A 21,592-nucleotide genomic window follows, 5' to 3' on the forward strand; every position below is an offset into this window, starting at 1 on the left:
TCTATCTACTCAAAGCTAAATGAATTTCCTTCACTTAATAGCTTTGGCAGAACACTCCCTGAAGAAGAAGAATTTCCTTGTGTAACCGGCTTTGCAAAAGCAATTTCTACATTAGTCTCATTTCCCATTACCTGAATCATTTTGACAAAGTTGACAAAAATAGGTCGACAGAGGGCTGGTTCCCTGAACTGAACGGCTTTGACAAAGACCTACAGTAAACTAAACTCAGTCACCAGAAAACTGACAAAGAACTTTACTTAGAAGGCTCTCGCCCCATTCTTACCTGAATCGTTTTGACAAAACACTTCCTGCAGACGACACGATGGCCACAGGGGAAAGTCTGCATCGTGGCCTTGGCGTGGACGCAGATCACGCACTGTAAAGAAAAAAGCAGTTGAATTATTAGGCCTAGGTCTGTTGCTTGCACGCTCACTATTGGTGACAGTGCTTGGTGGAGTGACATTAGTATGCATAATGGAAGCAATGATATTCCTACTAAATGTCTTTAATATTTAACATTTCATAAATTTAAGAGCCTATAAAAAAGAACAGTGAAATCATTAGGTCTAGGGGTATTCTAAATGACTTTAATATGTTAACATTTCATAAATTTATGAGCCCCTAACAAGAACAGTGAAATCATTAGGCTTAGGCGTATGTTCGTGCATCGTTGGTGGCCATGTTTGTTGGAGTCCAATAGTATACATAATAATTATATAAATAATATTCCTACCGAATGTCATTAATTATTTTAACATATCACAAAATTAAGGGCCTCAAATATACAATATTTTTATATATATAATATGCAAAAACCGTTAATGCATTCACAAACGCGTGATGAATACATTCTTCCCACTAAACACAGATTAGAAATCTTTTCAATCACTTATCGATTGATCATTGCATTTGTGGGATGAAAAGGTTTATTTTTGGCAGCGATGCGTGTTTGGGTTCGCGAGAAAACTTAACGGGGGAAGAAAAATAATAAGAGAAAGTTTGGCCGATAGGAAATCTTTTTCAAAATCTCTCTCCTTTTATGTTGAAGCTGTTTAGAAGAATATGCTTTATCGTGGCTATTTGAAGAACGAATGACAATATGCTTTACCAGGACTGATTTATTCCGAGTAATCGTTATGTATTTTTCCAGGAGAAATAGGCATTTTTTATGAAGGTTCCTTATATACGGATTATTTTTTGTTAGAACGGTTAAATACATCGATAAATTCCTTATCAACCCTAAGCCAAATCATCGAAAAACATTAATTTTCAAGGTTTTCATTTTACGTAACGAAGTCCTTCTCAAAGAACTTGGCAACTCTCCCGGAGTCTCAACGGAGTTGCCAATTATGAATTATTAATGTGGTGAAGTAACTGGTATGAACTTCACAGGTTTACTTTGTCGAATTCACGAGTCAAGTTTTAATTAGCACTTGTAAAAGATTTTTTTTGAATTGCTCATGGATGGCATTAATTACTTTGACGCGAATTATGTTGTTAACATGTAAATATGTCTGTTAAGTGATAGATTTGGACTGGAAATTAGTTTTCAGAAGGTATTGTTTTAAAAATGTCTAACACTGTAGTTTCCAAGTTCCGTGAGAATCTGATATTCTAAGTATTTGGAAATGGAGAGGTTATTAGGTAACGTTGGGTATTAATATACGAAGAATTGGCCTAATAGGCTTTATATTACAAACAAGATACCAGATTTAAAAGAAGGATCCTTAGACTATACAGGAATGGGATTATTTCCACAAGATTTCGTTCGAGATATATATGTCTCCACGTCGATAACCGAACCATTTTGAGAAATAATTTAAAATTACGAAAGACGGTACATTTCTCTCTCTGGTTTCTCAATTTGTGTGCTTTTAATTAAGGGACAGTTTCGACAATATTCCGTCCCTTGTTATATTTATCATTATAGTTTTGAGTAACGGTTTTCAGTGGTTAAACAAAAAGAGTGTAAAAGAAAAAAAAAAATAATCGTTCGAGAATGATCGATTTCAATGTCGATGAAAGGACGGTTTTTTTTTTTAACGGATGTTTAAAACTTCAACTGCGGAAAATAAAAATTCCTTTTGGTACTTAGAAAAAACGGAAGACAAATTGAAACTCTAGCTCTCCAAAATGAGAGAGAGAGAGAGAGAGAGAGAGAGAGAGAGAGAGAGAGAGAGAGAGAGAGAGAGAGAGAGAGAGAGAGATTCAACTCCGGAAAAACATTACCTTTGATACTTAGGAAAAAAAGAAGGCATTTAGAAGCCCTGACTCTTGGAAATGAGAGAGAGAGAGAGAGAGAGAGAGAGAGAGAGAGAGAGAGAGAGAGAGATAACGAACACCCCCTCGCCTCGCCCCTTCCTTCCTCCCCCTCCCCCTTCTTGAATGACCATTTCAATCGAAAATCGATCCCCGTTCGGTCCCGGAATAGTACTGCTTATACTACCCCGAGAAGGCAGGGGCGAATTAAATAAAGAAGAAGAAGAAGAAGAAGAAGAAGAAGAAGAAGAAGAAGAAGAAGAAGAAGAAGAAGAAGAAGGCAGTCCTCGGATCGATCCGGTTCGACCAGATCCGTTTGTTATCCGGTTTAGATCAAGCCGGCTCTATGCCAGCGCTGATCCCAGGCCCGAGGGCGGATTTTGATTGTGGAAAGAGACGCGAATAGAAATAATATAATAATAATAATAGTGATTATTATTATTATAGGTTATGGGATGAAGTTGCAAGCCGGACGCATTCTCCCAGAGACGTTTAGCGGCCCGCGCGCCAAAGGCATACGCATTCCTCGCTGGTAACCCGTCCACTAACTAACCAGGCACAACATACCGTTACGCAGTTCCTCAAGCGAAGAAAAAATTGAAGGAAATCAATGTCAAATGTGAACTTCAAAAAGTATCACCTCCTCAGGAGATAAATAATTCATGAGGGTGTGCGGTTATAGGGTGGGTGGCCGGCCCCGGGGGGTATCGATGTTTTGGGGGGAGGTCCCCCTCCACCTATTCCACTCCCCCCGCCACCTCTCCCAAAGGCGACATTACCAGTTAGGCAACGTTTGGGTGAGTCACTCGTAGGGAGGAATTTGATCGTGGGTGGTCCCGGGATCGATTCCCCGGGGGCGAGATGAAGTGTTTTAGCCGCTTTTTATTTTCCATCCAGATATGCCTCTTAGTGACTCGAGCGATGAATGATGTACCTGGTTGTTGGTTGGGTGGTGTAGAGCACAACCAGGGTGAAGAATGTGATGAATAGAATTCATTATATTTATATATATATATATATATATATATATATATATATATATATATATATATATATATATATATAATAAAGAAAGATTCAAAGGGAATCGATAGAGAAAGAACAATGTGAGTTCAGGCAAGAAAGGGGATTTGTGGTTCAAGTGCTGGAATGCTTGAAAGGGCACGTTGAGCCAACTTCTCCTTTATGGAAGTCAAGTGTGGATGTAAAAAAAAAGTGTGGATGTCAAAAAAAAAGATGAAGATAATGATGGTGAAAGGTGAGAGAGAGAGAGAGAGAGAGAGAGAGAGAGAGAGAGAGAGAGAGAGAGAGAGAGCTCTACGCCTACGGCTGGCTGTAGGTGTCACCGCGGAGATATATTAATCCAGCCTTCTATACTCCCCCCCCCTACCAACAAGGGAGCCATGTTCCCATACAACAGTTCCCCCTAGCTAGCTGGAAACGCATTCCCATCCTCACCTGGGCACCCCAACATTGTGCCCGAGGGGACGGCAGTCGTGCCCACTTCATCAACAACGTTTGAATGTCTAATAACGATAATTCCTTCCCTATTTCCATACTACGTTTCCGCGTTGACTTCTCACACAACTCTGACGCACTCGTGACGTCAGAGAGATCCCCGCCTCCGATTGGCTGGAAGGGGCTCCCACGTCATCAACGCCCTATTGATTAGAGGCCGGGCCTAGACGTCACCGGGGCCACCCATTGGTCCGCGACCCCGTGACGTCACTCCCAAGGTCTCGGGATCGGCGGCCTCCCATTGGCTGGCGGCGGGACTCGTAATGGAATTCCGGCTATTGATTGGGATACGGGAATGGTGACGTCACGGATGACACACACGCACTATTGGGATTACCTGTCTATGGGTTCATTTGGGTGATTGACAGGTAAACAGATGGATGGTTTTGCTTCGGCGAGTGATTGAATGAATGGAGATTGATAGAGAGAGTATATATATGTATGTATATGTAGTTATTAACATACATATGTATACATCACACCCACACAAACCACAATAAATAAACAATGATAAAAAATTACCATAAATAAATAAATAGAAACATAAAAATAAAATTATTTTATTTTTAGAACGAGAGAGAATCCCACTTGACCTAAAGCCTCTAAAAGAATTCCACGTCCGTACACGTATTGAACATGACACAAGCTTACCCCTCTCTCTCTCTCTCTCTCTCTCTCTCTCTGTCTCTCTCTCACTGCTGAGGCTAATCGTAATAAGCAATCTGAGGGAGGCCGCCGTATTGCCGGGCACACGACGAGTTGCCAAACAAAACGAGATTGCCAATAAACCCGGCCACAGTATTTTCCGCAGTGCGCGAAAGAGAGAGAGAGAGAGAGAGAGAGAGAGAGAGAGAGAGAGAGAGAGAGAGAGAGAGATTACCAGCAACTGACAAAAATTCTATTAAAGTGAGAGAGAGAGAGAGAGAGAGAGAGAGAGAGAGAGAGAAACGCATTACCAACAACTAACATAAATGCTGTTTGATCAGAGAGAGAGAGAGAGAGAGAGAGAGAGAGAGAGAGAGAGAGAGAGAGAGAGAGAGAGCATTACAGCAACTGACAAAATTGCTCTTTGATCAGAGAGTCAGAGATATAGATAAAGAGAGAGAGAGAGAGAGAGAGAATTTACAAGCAACTGACAGTAATACTGTTTAATCAGACACAGAGGCAGAGATATGGATAAAGAGAGAGAGAGAGAGAGAGAGAGAGAGAGAGAGAGAGAGAGAGAGAGAGAGAGATTGTCAGGGGGAAAACTGGAAAGAGCAGTTGGTGGTGTTCATTGAGTTTGCTTCGTCACTCTGGCAAGGGATATGTGATTTATTGGGTGGGGGTGGGGGCGGAGTTGGCTGGGGGTGGGGGGCCAAGAGAGGTCAGGTTGTCATGTGCTTTCATTTTTGACAGAGTCTCTCTCTCTCTCTCTCTCTCTCTCTCTCTCTCTCTCCTCTCTCTCTCTCTCTCTCTCGTTAGCAAGAAGGTTTTAAGATTGACCAAGGTCATTTCTTGTACGGGGTACCATCGCCATCACCACCACCACGCGGAAATGCACCAGCATCATCGACCTATAAACAGACCTTGCGGAAGCCAGTGGCGGGCATGTCAGATTTAGGATGTAGGGGCGGCAACCTCATCCCAAAATAATAATAAAAATAATAAAAAAAACCGAGGTGGGTAATATATATATATATATATGTATGGGCCTTATGGACGGATGAATGCATGGACTTCATGGCCAGTCCCCCCCCTCCCCCCTCTCTCCCTCCCCCTCTCTCTCCCTCCCCCTCAGAAATTCTTCTATTCTCGTCCATCGATTCTTCTCTACGAAGGTTCGCCTTCCCCCGTTGAGGTGTCTCCTCTATCTCTTGGCATGCCATTATTGATTCTCTCTCTCTCTCTCTCTCTCTCTCTCTCTCTCTCTCTCTCTCTCTCTCTCTCTCTCTCCGTTTATCTTTGTTTGTCTGTCTCTCTTTTTTCTTCTTCGTATCAGATTTTTTGTGGATTTTTTATGAATTTTTTATTTCTATTTTTTGCGTCAGGTTTTTTTTTTTGATGTTTTATGAGTACGTGTGTGTATATGTGTACGTGCCTCTGTGTACGTGTGTACGTGTTTACACGTGTGTGTATATGTGTACGTACCTCTGTGTACGTGTGTATAGAACTGGACCTCTTCTAAAAACCCCTAAATACACCCATCATAATTCTGGCTGAGAGCAAACGCATATTTATTTATTAATACATTCCATAAATTTCAGTACAAAAACCAACCTCATTCATTCCCATTTCCTTCCCACGTCAATGACCTCTGGCTCTGCGACGCCGCATTTCAGCCCAGACTAAAACAAACTAATATAGGCTATATATATATATATATATATATATATATATATATATATATATATATATATATATATATATATATATATCATTCTACGTAGACCAACTCTGAATGCCTATCAGTCATTGTTGGAGAATATAGCTTTAGTAGTTAGGCCTACTTAGGCCTACTTTATTAGTTGTATAAGTAGCAGTTATCTTTAAAGAGCTGATTTCATGTTAATTGAACTGTTATGGGGAGGCACTGTTATGTAATTGTGTAATTAGAGCAGATTTTTTTTTTATATTTTTTTATCAGTTATTTGATAAAATTCATGTTGATGATTTTGTCATGACTAAAATTTATCATTTAATTATGTATATATACAGTATATATATTATATATAACTAATTGGGTCATTAAAATACTTTTACTACAACCTCACAACCCTTGAAAGACGCCATAACCTCTACAGCCCCCACAACAGACCACAAATTTCACCTGAAGGTCAATTGACCCGCGACCTTCGTCTTGTCATATAAAGTTGTATACACTCTGTCACTGTGAGGGAATGTTGGAATTCTCTCTCTCTCTCTCTCTCTCTCTCTCTCTCTCTCTCTCTCTCTCTCTCTGGGAACATTGTAAAGAAAATATTTATGGAAAATAGTAATTGGGAATGTTTGATGTATATATATATATATAAAATTATTATTATTATTATTATTATTATTATTATTATTATTATTATTATTATTATTATTATTATTATCATAACCTGTCGTCAAAACAAATAGAATAAGATGAAAAAAAAAAAAAATAAAAATAAAATAAAGACGGCAGGCCTCGAAAAACGTGTTCTCAGGGTGCTAGGTCCTTGTGCCAAATCCCAGTCAAGCACTCTCTCTCTCTCTCTCTCTCTCTCTCTCTCTCTCTCTCTCTCTCTCTCTCTCTCTCTCTCTCTCTCTCTCTCTCTCGTACTGAACAGGAAATCGATTCTCCGAGTGCCCCCGTGCGAGCTCGGGAGGAAGAGGCTAAGCAGATATGATGTTGTGAGGAATTGGCTAAGGTCACTGCTTAGACCCATGGGCTCTGTGAAACGCGTTTTTAGCAGAGGGATTGGCTAGGTCACTGCTTAGACCCGTAGGTTCCGTGAAAAGTGTTTAGATGGGGGATTGGCTAGGTCACTGCTTAGACCTGTAGGCTCTGTGAAACGTGTTTTTAGCAGAGGGATTGGCTAGGTCACTGCTTAGACCCATGGGCTCTGTGAAACGTGTTTTTAGCAGAGGGATTGGCTAGGTCACTGCTTAGACCCATGGGCTCTGTGAAACGTGTTTTTAGCGGAGGGATTGGCTAGGTCACTGCCTAGACCCATGGGGTCTGTGAAACGTGTTTTTAGCAGAGGGATTGGCTAGGTCACTGCTTAGACCCATGGGCTCTGTGAAACGTGTTTTTAGCAGAGGGATTGGCTAGGTCACTGCCTAGACCCATGGGCTCTGTGAAACGTGTTTTTAGCAGAGGGATTGGCTAGGTCACTGCTTAGACCCGTGGGCTCTGTGAAAAGTGGTTAGCAGATTGATTGGCTAGGTCACTGCTTAGGCCTAGACACTGTGGCGTTGATGGGAACTTTTTACGTGGGTTTTTGTACCTGGGGAATTGGCTAGGTCACTGCTTAGACCCGTAGGCTGTGGCGTTAATGGGAACTTTAGATGTGGGTTTTCGTAAAAGGTGTTTGCCCGAGGAATTAACTAGGTCACTGCTTAGACCTATATAAGCTGCGTCGTTGATGGAAACGGCCCCGGAAAAAATGAGTAACTAATGGCGTTGCCTACGAGCAAGTGGAAAGGAACCCGTTAGGCCTACTCTCTCTCTCTCTCTCTCTCTCTCTCTCTCTCTCTCTCTCTCTCTCTCTCTCTCTCTCTCAAAGCAACTTGCAGACAAAGAAACAAAAGCTAAAAGTTGCGGCTGCGACAGAAGCTTCTTGTCGCAAAATCGTCGCTGCGATTACGGAGCACTTACGATACGGGGAACGACCGCCATCATCTGGCTTTGGTGGGGCTACAAAATCTCTCTCTCTCTCTCTCTCTCTCTCTCTCTCTCTCTCTCTCTCTCTCTCTCTCTCTCTCTCTCCCAAGCCAACCGTTCTGGCCGGAATGCTTAAGAGTCTAACACCCTCGCTTTTACGGCCAGGTTGCTCTCTCTCTCTCTCTCTCTCTCTCTCTCTCTCTCTCTCTCTCTCTCTCTCTCTCTCTCTCTCTCTCTCTCTCTTTACGACGGCCGGGAGATAGATAAAGAGAATACAGTCAAGATAAGGGAAACAAGATAAAGATAGAGATAAGGAACAATGAAGATACAGGACTATGGCTGAGCTTTGTAGGGCGGAGATAAGTGAGCTTTGAAGGGGGAGGCGGATATGGGTAACCTCGGGACAGAGAGATAGTCAGTTATTATTATTATTATTATTATTATTATTATTATTATTACGATAAATTGATCGATATTATTCCCATACCGATTAAAATAGCGGCAATATAAGAGAAGGTCACGACCTTGAACCTGAACTTGAGAGACGTAACGTACCGCATTGGGATAATCTATTATTGTGATAAAATTGACCTTCAGTGTCCCCACACCATTAAAGTTAACGGTAACGTAAGTGAAGGCCAAGACGCTACGTCCCATCAACGGCAAACACAAAGATAAACAGACCGAAACACGAGGATTCTACGAGGTACGAAATAACCATCGGCCTAGACGCTACCGGAGGACTTCAGGGCATTACAAACGGCACTAACCCCGAACCTCCTCGTTTCGTATTCATTTTAGTGGGTCCTCCGGGAAGGCCAGGAAGTGCACGACATGAATACATGTATGAATACAAAGTATTGACATCCTGTCACGCCAGGAAGACACCGCATTCGGTCGTAGGTCATTGTTTTAGGTTGTAAAAGCAAGCGTAAACTTTATAGCCTTGTTAGGGCTAGGCCGTGGGATAGGCCTATATGCGAGATTAAAGATATATATTGTATATACGAATTGGCAAAAGACATCCTTGAGAATGGTGCAAAAACTAGAATAGAAAAGGTGTCAGTTGGTACTCTCTTGCAAAAGTGCAAAGTCTACAAAGAAAAGACTTCAAAGATAGTATAGAATAAGGCTTTTCTCTGAGCTAGCGTCCCAAACGTATGTCAACAGGTACACGCAGTCGTCTTCAGACAAAGGGATCGCCCCCAGCCCCGCCCCCGTCAGGGAGAATCCAAGTTTTGAAGCATGCCCTGGAGCCAAAGGATTTTGAAGAACAAGTCTTCAGACCTATACTCGGTATTCTTCGTTCTTATTATTAGGAAGCTCCCAGAGAAGAGGAAGAAGACTGATTTGGAGTCTGGACTGATGTCAGGCTCTTGACCCTAGAATCTTTGAAGCCTGTTCCGGAGCCTGAGGTCTTATGCGAGGTTCTTGATCTAGGAATCTTTGAAGCCTATTTTGGAATCTGAGGATCGATATGAGGCTCTCAATCCTGGAATCTTTGAGGCACGTTTTGGAGCCTGAAGACTGATGCGAAGCCCTTGATTTGGTAATCTTTGAAGCCTGTTTTGAAGACTGAAGACTGATGTGAAGCTCTCGATCGGGTAACCTTTGAAACCTGTTTTGGAGCCTGAAGACTAATGCGAAGCTTGTTCCTAGAATCTTTGAAGCCTGTTTTGGAACCTGAGGGCTGATCCGAGGCTTTCTATCCAAGAATCCTTGAAGCCTGCTTTAGAACCTGAGGGCTGATCCGAGGCTTTCTAACCAACAATCTTCGAAGCCTGCTTTGCAACCTGAAGACCAAAATGAAGCTCCCAAGTCCAGTTATCACGTTCTGTCCCGTGTGTGTTTGTGGCAGATTCTGAATACAAGCTCCTTGTAGAACATATTGAAGGACAGAATCAGATTGGAGGTCATCAGATGCAAGATTCGTTAGTCCTAGGAGAATCTCTGTAGGGCGAAGAACCTTGTGGACCAACTCTGAAGAAGAAAGAAGGATGGGTCTAAGGTTTCCTCAGGAGGACATCCCCTAAGGGCACCCTTGCCCAGAAGGACCTCCTCCGAGGCTGCTTCCCTGCCAGGCTGGGGAACAGCCCAAGGGAGGACCTGACTGCAAGGGGGTTGCCTGAGGCTTCCTTGGGAGGCTTCCTCCAGGGAGGGGCATTCTTGCCCTAGGGTCTTCCCCTGTGGCTGCTTACCCGGAGGGGAGGACAATAGGTTGTGGGCGCAAGAAGATTTGGAACACCAAGACTTAATTGGATGAGAGCTATAAGAAGGGGAGGCCTGAGATGAGTGGAGATTAGTGGAAGACAAAAGACTAGTGGCAGAAATATATATATATATATATATATATATATATATATATATATATATATATATATATATATATATATATCAAATTACAGGTGAGAAATAAGAGACGGGGTGTAGGTCCTGACCGGTTTCGACTTTGGTCAAGACCTACACCCCGTCTCTTATTTTTCACCTGTGGTAATGTGTGATAAATGAATCACGTACAAAAGTGATAATAATATGTATATATATATATATATATATATATATATATATATATATATATATATATGTGTGTGTGTGGAAATTGTCACATAAAAATTGCCTTTTTCGTAGTAAAAGGAAAATTTTGTCAGTTATCTTAAGCCTCTTGAGATTAAACTGAAGCCCAGGTCGTTGAAACGAACAGTTATTTGTGTGAGAGAGAGAGAGAGAGAGAGAGAGAGAGAGAGAGAGAGAGAGAGAGAGAGAGAGAGAGAGGAGCCATGCACCTATGTATAAAGCTCAAATACAACTAACGCAAATGAAAGGACAAAAAGTGAGAAAGAATATATTAAAAAACGGTATAAACAAGCCTTCAACACCAAGAGAGAGAGAGAGAGAGAGAGAGAGAGAGAGAGAGAGAGAGAGAGAGAGAGAGAGAGAGAGTTTTTTTCCTTTTCCAACCACAATCTTGAAGTTCAAACGAGGGCCGTTCCAGTAACGTAACCCGAAGCGCTTATTATACCTTTGAACGCAAATCCCGTCCGGTCTCCCGAGAGACTTCTTAACGAAAAGAAAAAAATAAAAGTTTTGGAATTACAGCCACAAGAGAGAGGGAGAATTCGCTTTCTCCATTACTTCCCTCGTTTCTTTTGCTATTTTTCTTTTATTTATTTATTTATTTATTGCTTTTAATAGGTGGCCAAGGCGTGATATGGTCCAAGATTGTAGCTTTACGCTGTAGACAAACAGCGCGGTGATTTTTGTATATGAATTTAAAACAAATTTTATATTTTAACGCTCGTGGAATTGAATTAACCCTGCAATTATCATGTAAATAAATGAAATAGTCTTTAAATTGAATTACTACCTATAAAATATCGCTTAGGAATTATGTCTGTCGCGACAAAGACACGAAATTTTAATTACCCAGCAGGCGTTAGGTGAAAATGATAATGATGTCGCTGAAAGCCGACCCCACTTTTGCTGACCCTATTATATATATGGGGCCATTTAACTGGAGCAGTCAGTCTACGTTATGTGGTGGGGAAGAAAAACGTTTATGATCTTTCCTTCGTTTCTTTTCATAATTAATATTTGTTTCTAAACATTTACAGATAGTTAAGGCTTTAGAAGAAGGACAAATAACAACCATTAGATCCTACCAAAGCAACGTAGTTAAAGAAGTTGAACAGCTAAGCAGGAAAAAAAAAGATAAGATTTAGCTGCCGGACACCACGTGGAACAATCGCCATTTTGTAAAAAAAAAAATATTGACAATATAAAAATATAATTATCTTTCAGTACATTGGCGATTTAGTGGGATTTAAAGTGTAATTTGAAAAGTAATCCACAGTTACACCTCTGGAATCCCGGATTTAGTCTCGGTCCATAACGGCAGATGGGTCCTGGGCTGAAATACCGCCCAAAAATGTGGTCATACTGAACCCTATATAGGGTAGGACCACATATGGTTAGGCTTGATATGCATTTGTGAAGGATTGATGATTAGGGATTTCATGCGGGTGCTGACGAACTCTCTCTCTCTCTCTCTCTCTCTCTCTCTCTCTCTCTCTCTCTCTCTCTCTCTCTCTCTCTCTCTCTCTCTCATATGAAGGATTAATGAATAAAGATTTCCTGTAGTAGTTGACATATATATATATATATATATATATATATATATATATATATATATATATATATATATATATATATATATATATATATATATATATATATATATATATATATATATATCAGCGTAAATAGACAGAAGTTTTAAATGAAAATCATTGCTTTCGAAGACGGCTTGGCCGCGTGGTGAGAACGGAAAACCGTTTACCCATCCCTAGACAGAATATATGAATAAAAGACTTATTGAAAAGAAGAAAAAAAAACATAATTAAGATAAAATAAACTTCACTTGATCAGTATGTCTCCCGTGTTGTGGACTAATTGAACACAACATGTTTATTGGCATAACTTCAGGTTCAAAGTTGCTTCGAAGTTGGTCTAGACGAAGTTACGCCCAAGTTTGAAGGCTTGAAGTTTCCGAAGGGCTTTTGGGGGGCGTGGTGGTAGGCTCCGGGAATAGTCCTTGAAGTTGTAATGGCGAGGATTCGAATAGTAGTCTCGCCGATAGTTAATGAATAGTCAAGAAATAGCCTTAAGAACTGAGCGGTAGGTCTAGGCCTAATGTTGATCAGGAAGGAATAATTTGATTATTTTAATAGAAAATTGATTAAAAAGTTTTACTAGCTTGAGGTCGTCAATAATAAATATACGATAAATAAAGAGAAATAAAACGTTTTGACAAATGGAAATCGCTTAGGCCAACTGAAAGTCTAAAAATGCGTAGGCCTATCCCTTAAATGGTTAAGGATTAAATAGGCCTATATCCCTTAAATTGTTAAAGATTAGACGGGCCCATAATACCTTAAATTGTTTATGATTAAACAGACCTCTATCCCTTAAATTGTTAAGGATTAAATAGGCATATATCCGTTAAATGTCAAGGATTAAATAGGCATATATCCGTTAAATGTCAAGGATTAAATAGGCCTATATCCGTTAAATGTCAAGGATTAAATAGGCCTATATCCCTTAAATGATAAGGATTAAATAGGCCTATAACCCTTAAATTGTTAAGGTTTAAACAGACCTATATCCCTTAAATGATTAAGGATTAAATAGGCCTATATCCCTTAAATGTCAAGGATTCAATAGGCCTATATCCCTTAAATTGTTGCCTATATGCCTTAAATGGCTAACGATTAAATAGGTCTATATCCCTTAAATCGTTAAATATTAAACAGGCCTAAATCCCTTAAACCTGTAAGGCTTAAAACCCTTAACTGCATAACCAATAAACCACCGGCTAGTGAATATTCCCGAGTCTTCGTGAATATCTTACAAGTTACGGGTCGCGTTAATTGAAGATGAAATGGTATTCATGAATCATTTATGATACGAATCTCGGCGACGGGAACTGTGTATGTATATAGCCTATATGAGAGAGAGAGAGAGAGAGAGAGAGAGAGAGAGAGAGAGAGAGAGAGAGAGAGAGTATGTGTGTCTGTTACATTACTTCCTGTACCTGAGTAGCCACTAGCCAGAAGCCAAATTGATTTAACGATGTGTTTATGCTACTACTAGAGAGTCTAGAGGGTCTAGACAAACCGCTCTCTCTCTCTCTCTCTCTCTCTCTCTCTCTCTCTCTCTCTCTCTCTCTCTCTCTCTCTCTCTCTCTAGACGCAATCCACCTGCACAAACAACAGCCCCATTTTTGCCCAAATCTACCTAACAGTTAATCTTTCCAAGTCAGTTGTCAGCATAAAATTATATAAAATCATTCCCTGCTTAAAAAGGTTGATGCTTCTTTACGCTGTTTGCTAATAGCCACGGCTGTTTGACTGTTAGTCAGTGCTATTGCGATAAAAACCAGATGGGAGGACGTGTTAAAGGAACAGAAAGGATTAAAATGGTTGGATAATAGTGATTTTGCTGATGATGTTAAGTACATGATAGACTCGAACGCTTGGTGATTGAATAAGAGGAAGAAGACGTTCTAATCTCTCTCTCTCTCTCTGTCTGTCTGTCTCTCTCTCTCTCTCTCTCTCTCTCTCTCTCTCTCTCTCTCTCTCTCTCTCTCTCTCTCTGTGGAGGCGTCAACTTCTGCTTTTATCTACTGCTGTTGCATTTCTGCCATTCTTTATTGCCGTGTGCGGCTCGTGTTGGGGGAAGCTCCCGGGAATTAGAGAACTTCAGACCGGCATTTTTGCCAAATTAGAAACATGGGTGTGTCCGGGTCAGTCTTCTTGTCTGACTGACTGACAGACTGACAAACCTCTTCGTAGGATTGTCAGAAGGAGGCGCAGACTGCTGTATAGTTGTTGATTTGACTTAGACTGAAAAGTGCGCGAATTTGCATATAAAGTGGCGTTAGGTTCCGTTAGATCAAAGGGAAAAGTATGTATTCACTTGCGTAGGCCTAGCTTAGCCTGTCACCCAGAGATGGTGAGTGTGACTCTGTCAGAATGATGTTTTGTCACGAAGAGATTTGATGTTTTCTCACAATGAGATCTGATGTTTTCTCACAAGGAGATCTGATGTTTTCTCACAAAGATCTGATGTTTTCTCACAAAGATCTGATGTTGTCTCACAAAGATCTGATGTTTTCTCACAAAGAGATTTGATGTTTTCTCATAAAGAGATTTGATGTTTTCTCACAAGCAGATGTGATGTTTTCTCATGAAGACATATATGAGTCAAAGCAGGCAAAATGCACTTAGGGACAATTGATCCCCATGGGGCTAGTACTAAACACGGCGAAATACATTTGACAAACCCCAGGGTCTAGTGCTAAACACGGCAAAACAGTGTAGGTGAGTCACTGTTTCGCCGTGTTTAGTACTAGCCCCCCGGTGGTATCAAATGTCCCTAAGTTCTTTAGGCAGTTCGCGAAATGCCTGGTTTCGCTATCTGCCTATAATATATAGATAGAAGTCGTATTATTGTATATAGAAGTCGTACTAGGCTATATAGAAGTTGTACCACGTTATATAGAAGTTGTACAGTCGTACTACCTTACAAATATGAGTCGTACTGGACGACATTAGATCAAAGTGTAATATAATCACATGCATAGGCCTATCTCAGCCTATCACCACAGAGAGCGATTGAGACCATCTCACAATTATGTGTTCTCGCAAACATAGATCTATAAAGTGTTCTCTCATACATATAGGAGTGTTCTCGCAAAGACGTCCATTGTAGAGAAAAGAGACATAGGTCTACGGAGCGAGTTTCTGCTCCCTTGAAAAGTTGTCGAGACAAAACAGAGAATAAAACTCACCTCTTCTTCTTGAGTCATGGCCATTTCTGGTTCGTGTTCGTCCAACTTGTTCAGGAGTTTGTCCTGTGAAGAGAAAAAAAGTTTGGTTTTGATTTCGTTTTGATTTTATTGAAAGACATTTTTGAAGGTTGGTGGTAGTCGAGAGATGAAGAAAATAAACTTTGATTTTGATTTTTAGAGGTTAATGATAAACGAGAGATATATAAAATTGAGCATTTTGGATTTGCGTCAGAGAGAAAACGGAATAGGCCTAGTGTGGTTTTGGTTTGGGTCTAAACAAAGACATTGCAAGATATAAGCCTAGGTTTGATTACATATTTAGTTAAGCTGAAAGATAAATAATATGAAAGTGAAATATTATTTTGGTTTGGTTCTTAATACAAGTAAAAAATAGTTTTGGGAAGAATATTTCATTTTTGTAAGAACAGATTTTGACTTGGAAATATTAATGGAAATTGTATGTGTATATGTATATATATATATATATATATATATATATATATATATATATATATATATATATATATATATATATATATATATATAGTACATAATTATTTCTACATGAGAAGGAAGGAAATATTTTAACTTAAAATTAAATCTTATAAATGCCATGAAAAGTTTTTGATACCCAGAAAATTAATTTTATGCCCTAGCCTTGAGAGATCTCATACATGTAGAGAGAATGGGAGAGTTTAGCCTATTCAGTTTAACTTCTGCATCAACCCATCACATCCTTCATTCACCCTTAACTTTTTATCCTACACTCTCCAAGTACTTCCTCTAAACCTAGTCTAAGCCAGAGGCATTAAGGTTTCCAGCGCCGTCGGCCTCTTGCTTAGAAAACGTATAATAGTCGAGGCGTCTTCAGAATGAGGCGAAGAAGAAGTTTGAAGTGTAAATATCGGGCGGTTTTCGCCTCTTAATGAGGCTTTTGTGTGGGCGTATGAGGTAGATTCTAAGAGAGAGAGAGAGAGAGAGAGAGAGAGAGAGAGTCTCTCTCTCTCTCTCTCTCTCTCTCTCTCTCTCTCTCTCTCTCTCTCTCTCTCTCTCCTCTGATGTCTGAAAGTCTTTTTTCTTCTGTTGTGTAAACAATCTCTCTCTCTCTCTCTCTCTCTCTCTCTCTCTCTCTCTCTCTCTCTCTCTCTCTCTCTCTCTCTCTCTCTCTCATAGAAGTATTTTACGTTGTCGTCTAATATCTCAAATATTGGTCTTTCTTGTGTATAGCCAATTTTGTATGTATATGTATCTGTGTATGTATGTATGTATTTGTGTATGTATGTACGTATATACACACATATTCATGTAATCAGTAGATAAGCCTTATACCTATTACCATACATACTTAAATACACTGGTATTCATATACACAAGCGAAAACTTATATATTCGTATTTATATACACGCGATAAAACGCATCTGTAGAGATATTAATCAGTCTGTTATGTTAGCTGTTGGTGTATAGGTCGGTATATAGGTAATCTATGCGATCAGTCAACCATAGAATTAAGGATTTGACACTGTGCCAAAGCCCGCAAGGATTTGAATACGGTGTCAGAGCCTGCAAGGATTTGAATACGGTGTCAGAGCCTGCAAGGATTTCCTACTGTGTCAGAGCCGGCAAGAATTTGACACGGTGTCAAAGTTTGTAAGGATTTGATACTGTGTCAAAGCCTGCAAGGATTTGACACGGTGTCAAAGACTGCATGGATCTGACACTGTGTCAAAACCCGCAAGGATCTGACACTGCATCAAAACCCGCAAGGTTCTGGTGTCAAAGCCCGCAGGGATCCGACACGGTGTCAAAGCCTGCAATATGCAACATTCATATCGCATTGACGCCCGTAAAGGTCACATATCTTTTTATAGAAGTCGTTTTTATAGATCTATATACTCCCCTGTCTCGTCTCGTCATATAGGAAGAGAGCGAGCTTTGATCCCCTTAATATTTTCCCTCTCTCTCTCTCTCTCTCTCTCTCTCTCTCTCTCTCTCTCTCTCTCTCTCTCTCATGCTTTATCCCGTCTCCCGCGATCTCCGTCGCTGTCAATTTCTCTCGCTCCCAATAAGGGTCAGAGGTATCGATTTCTCTCTCTCTCTCTCTCTCTCTCTCTCTCTCTCTCTCTCTCTCTCTCTCTCTCTCTCTCTCTCTCTCTCTCTCTGCTTCATACATAATCCTCCCTTGATTGTCCATCGTAAAATTCTCTCTCTCTCTCTCTCTCTCTCTCTCTCTCTCTCTCTCTCTCTCATTATATATTCGTCTTATGTCATTTATCAGCAACAAATGTTTTATTATTATTATTATTATTATTATTATTATTATTATTATTATTATTATTATTATTATTCCACTGACTTGAAATTCAAGCTTCCACCGAATATTATTTGAAAGAGGTTACAGAAAGTAACAGGAATACAGAAAGAAGGAATCAGTTATTATAAAAAAAGTTAATTGATTAATTAATAAATAGATAAAAATCCAAATAAGAATAACGGAATATTAAAGGGAAGCACTGATAGAAGAGATGAGTAATTGGAAAGAAAATATGAATTAAATGAAATAAATGTGTAGATGAAAAATATAAGTACTTGTAGCCCAGAAGAAATAGAATTTGAATGAATAAATTGATAAGTAGATGAAAAATATGAATGCGTGTAGCCCAGAAGAATAGAAATTGAATTAATAAATTAATAAATAGATGGAAAATATAATTACTTGTAGCCATTAAGAAATATGAATTGAAATAATGAATTGATAAATAGATGAAAAATATAAATACTTGTAGCCATAAAGAAATATGAGTTGAAATAATGAATTCATAGATAAAAATAGACACTCGTCCCTATCGTAAGGTCTTTCTCGAATATAGAGCACCCCGGACCTTTCCTTCCCTCCCCCACCCCCCCAAAAGGTCAGAGGGTACTCGACCTGTCATATAAATCAAAATTTGGCCCACCCACCCCCTCCCCCAATTTGTCCAAAAGTTCCACGCCCACGGAAATCCCTCCGGCCCGTAAAGAGATTAAGGAGAATTAACTTCTTCGCAATGGCGCCGCCTAGGAATCCTTATTTTATTCTTGAGTTTTGTGTAAAAGAAAACTGTTGTGCCGGCTTTGTCTGTCCGTCCGCACTTTATTCTGTCCGCGCTTTTTTCTGTCCGCACTTTTCTGTCCGCGCTTTTTTTGTCCGCACTTTATTCTGTCCGCACTTTTTCTGTCCGCCCTCAGATCTTAAAAACTACCGAGGCTAGAGGGCTGCAAATTGGTATGTTGATCATCCACCCTTCAGTCATCAAACATACCAAATTGCAGCCCTCTAACCTCAGTAGTTTTTATTTCATTTAAGGTTAAAGTTAACCACAATCGTGCTTCTGGCAACGATGTAAGAGGCCACCACCGGGCCTTGGTTAAAGTTTCATGGGCCGCGCCGCGGCTCATACAGCATTATACCGAGACCACCGAAAGATAGATCTATTTTGGGTGTCCTTGATTATACTCTGTACAGAAAACTCGATTGCGCTGAAGGAACTTCGGCGCAATTATTTTTTTTTCTGTTCCTGCAGAAGTTGGTTTAAGCTCCCGAGTGGCCCCCTGAGTGAGTAGCGAGTAGCTCCGGAACTCTCTCTTTTGTCTCACTCGCTGCCTCCGTGTTTCCTAAAGGTGTTCTAGTTGCGGTTTTTTTGTTATTGTGGTTTTGGGGCGGTTTTGTGACGTTCTTGTAGATTTTGTTTGAATCTCTCTCTCTCTCTCTCTCTCTCTCTCTCTCTCTCTCTCTCTCTCTCTCTCTCTCTCTCTCTCTCTCTCTCTACGTATCACAAGTAATCCTCCCTTTATCGAGCACCGTTAAATCTCTCTCTCTCTCTATCTCTCTCCGCGTTTCATACATAATCCTCCCTTTATTGGCAGAGTAAAATTCTCTCTCTCTCTCTCTCTCTCTCTCTCTCTCTCTCTCTCTCTCTCTCTCTCTCTCTCTCTCCGATCCGCCATCAATAATAAAAGTCCCTTTCAATTATCGGGACCGCCACAATGGCGGGTTTCCTTCATCCATCCATTATTGTGTTCGATGACTCCTCCGGGACTTTGCGTATTTAAGCGGGGAAATACTGCCGCCTTCTTTATTATCGCCTTTGCCAGCTGTTGTCATCGTCCTTATCTTCTTCTTCTTCTTCTTCTTCTTCGTCGCTTGTTTGTGTGTGTTTCCGCGGGGAGGGCGGCGTTTTTTCGGTCATTTTTAAAGCGTTTGGAGAGGTGTTGTCAATCTCGGTTTGTTGATAGGCAGCGTTCTTTTCGGTAATGTTTTGGCGCCGTTGTGGACAGTCCCTCTGTGTTTGGAAGCGTCGTTCTTTTAGGTATTTTTTTCGCGATCTTATATTCAGTGTTTGTAAGCACCGTTCTCTTCGTAATTTAAAAAAACAAATTGTTCCTGGTCTTGTCATGAGCACGGTTCTTTTCGGTATAGTTTTGGCGCCACTGTGTTTAGAAGCGTCGTTCTTTTAGGTATTTTTTCGCGATCTTATATTCAGTGTTTGTTTGTAAGCACCGTTCTCTTCGTAATTTTGAAATTTTTGTTTTACCCGGGTCGCGTTCTTTTCGGTATAGTTTTGGCGCCATTGTGTTTAGCAGCGTCGTTCTTTTAGGTATTTTTTCGCGATCTTATATTCTGTGTATGTTTGTAAGCACCGTTCTTTCAGGTATTTTGTCGCGGTCATATTTGTGTTTATGAGCATCGTTCTTTTCAACATTGCTTTGGCGCCATTGTAGACAGTCCCGCCATGTTTATAAGCACCGTTCGTTTCGTCACTTTTCATGAGCGCTCGTAGTCCCTTTATGTTTACAAGCACCGTTCATTTCGTGATTTTATCACAATCTTATATTCAGTGTGTGTTTACAAGCACCGTTCTCTTCGTCAGTTTAAGCTGTTACAGGACGTTGTGTTTTTTCCAACAGTGTCTTTCATTTCACTTTTCTCTATTTTCACTCTTCCTTTTCTCACTATTTTTCCTGCGTTTGCATTTTTTCTTGTCGTTTGTTACTGGATATAAACTAAAAGAATTAATTATTTTCATCAGTTTCAAATTTATTTATTATTTTTATCTGCTTTTTTTCATTTACTAATTTACATTTTCTTTTTCTTTCTGTATTTCTTATTATCTTCTGTAACTTCTTGCAATTGAACACCATAATATTCTTTGGAAGCTTGAATTTCAAGTCAGTGAGAACTGTGGGCTTGTTCAATATGAGTAGGGGTTTATCTTCTGAATAATAATAATAATAATAATAATAATAATAATAATAATAATAATAATAATCATAATAATAATAATAATAATAATAATAATAATAATAATAATAATAATAATAATAATAATGGAGAAATATATCTCTCACGCTACTATGAGTATTTTTAACGATAATAATACTAAATATTTTTTAAACTAAGTTTTTGAATAATGTTAAACCACAAAACATAGCATATTAACATAGCAATAGTTATTTAGACAACACAAAAAATAACAAAAAAATGACCCTTGAAATTAAGTAGAATGAAGTAAACAAAAGATATTCGGTTCATTGTGGATATTATTCAAGAATGCTATTTTGTCCCTCTTCTGAGAAAAAAAAAAATATCTAGTTACACTAGAATCTAGTCTAAGCACCAACTAAGCACTCAGTCCTAAGTCACGCAGTAGTAATTAATTGTCTATCACGCTGCGAGCACTAATTCCCCAATCATGCAATAGTTGGTAGTTTACAGTAATATCCCAAACAGAGAATAGATGTTAGTTTCCTAAACACATCAGGAGTTAAGACCCTTGTAATTGGGCACTAATTTCCTAATCATAGTAGTATAAAGTACATGTACTAATCACATATAGCAACTGATTAATTCAACTTCAGATTCCTAATCACACATTGAGTCAGAGTTTCATCAGATGCAGAATTAGTGGCGTATGCCAATCATATTAGCCCCTAACCACACAAAGAACGGTAAGCAATTAATCTATGCACACAAAGAATGATAACAAACTGTCTTGCATTGAACGCCAAGAATATAAACACAAAAAATTGCTAATTAATTTTCTCACGCTGTGGAAACAAGTATTCCAATCGTTCAGTTAAATCTAGATGTCTAAGCACC

General features: G+C 39.7%; 2 protein-coding genes across 3 annotated transcripts in view; one reads left to right on the top strand and one right to left on the bottom strand.

The window, feature by feature from the left end:
* The window catches only part of LOC136829795 (uncharacterized), a 44,607-nt gene that overhangs the window by 16,793 nt on the left and 6,222 nt on the right, over positions 1 to 21,592 (bottom strand). Inside the window, exons 2-3 of the mRNA XM_067088728.1 lie at positions 15,456 to 15,518; positions 284 to 376 (exon numbers count right to left, since the gene is read on the bottom strand). Coding sequence (XP_066944829.1) covers positions 284 to 376; positions 15,456 to 15,518 — 156 coding nt within the window. The remainder of the gene's footprint in view (positions 1 to 283; positions 377 to 15,455; positions 15,519 to 21,592) is intronic.
* LOC136829793 (glycerophosphocholine phosphodiesterase GPCPD1) overlaps positions 1 to 21,592 on the top strand; it is a 102,264-nt gene that overhangs the window by 3,394 nt on the left and 77,278 nt on the right. The window lies entirely within an intron of this gene.

The sequence above is a fragment of the Macrobrachium rosenbergii genome, chromosome 45 (assembly GCF_040412425.1).
Source record: "Macrobrachium rosenbergii isolate ZJJX-2024 chromosome 45, ASM4041242v1, whole genome shotgun sequence".
Lineage (NCBI taxonomy): Eukaryota > Metazoa > Arthropoda > Malacostraca > Decapoda > Palaemonidae > Macrobrachium > Macrobrachium rosenbergii.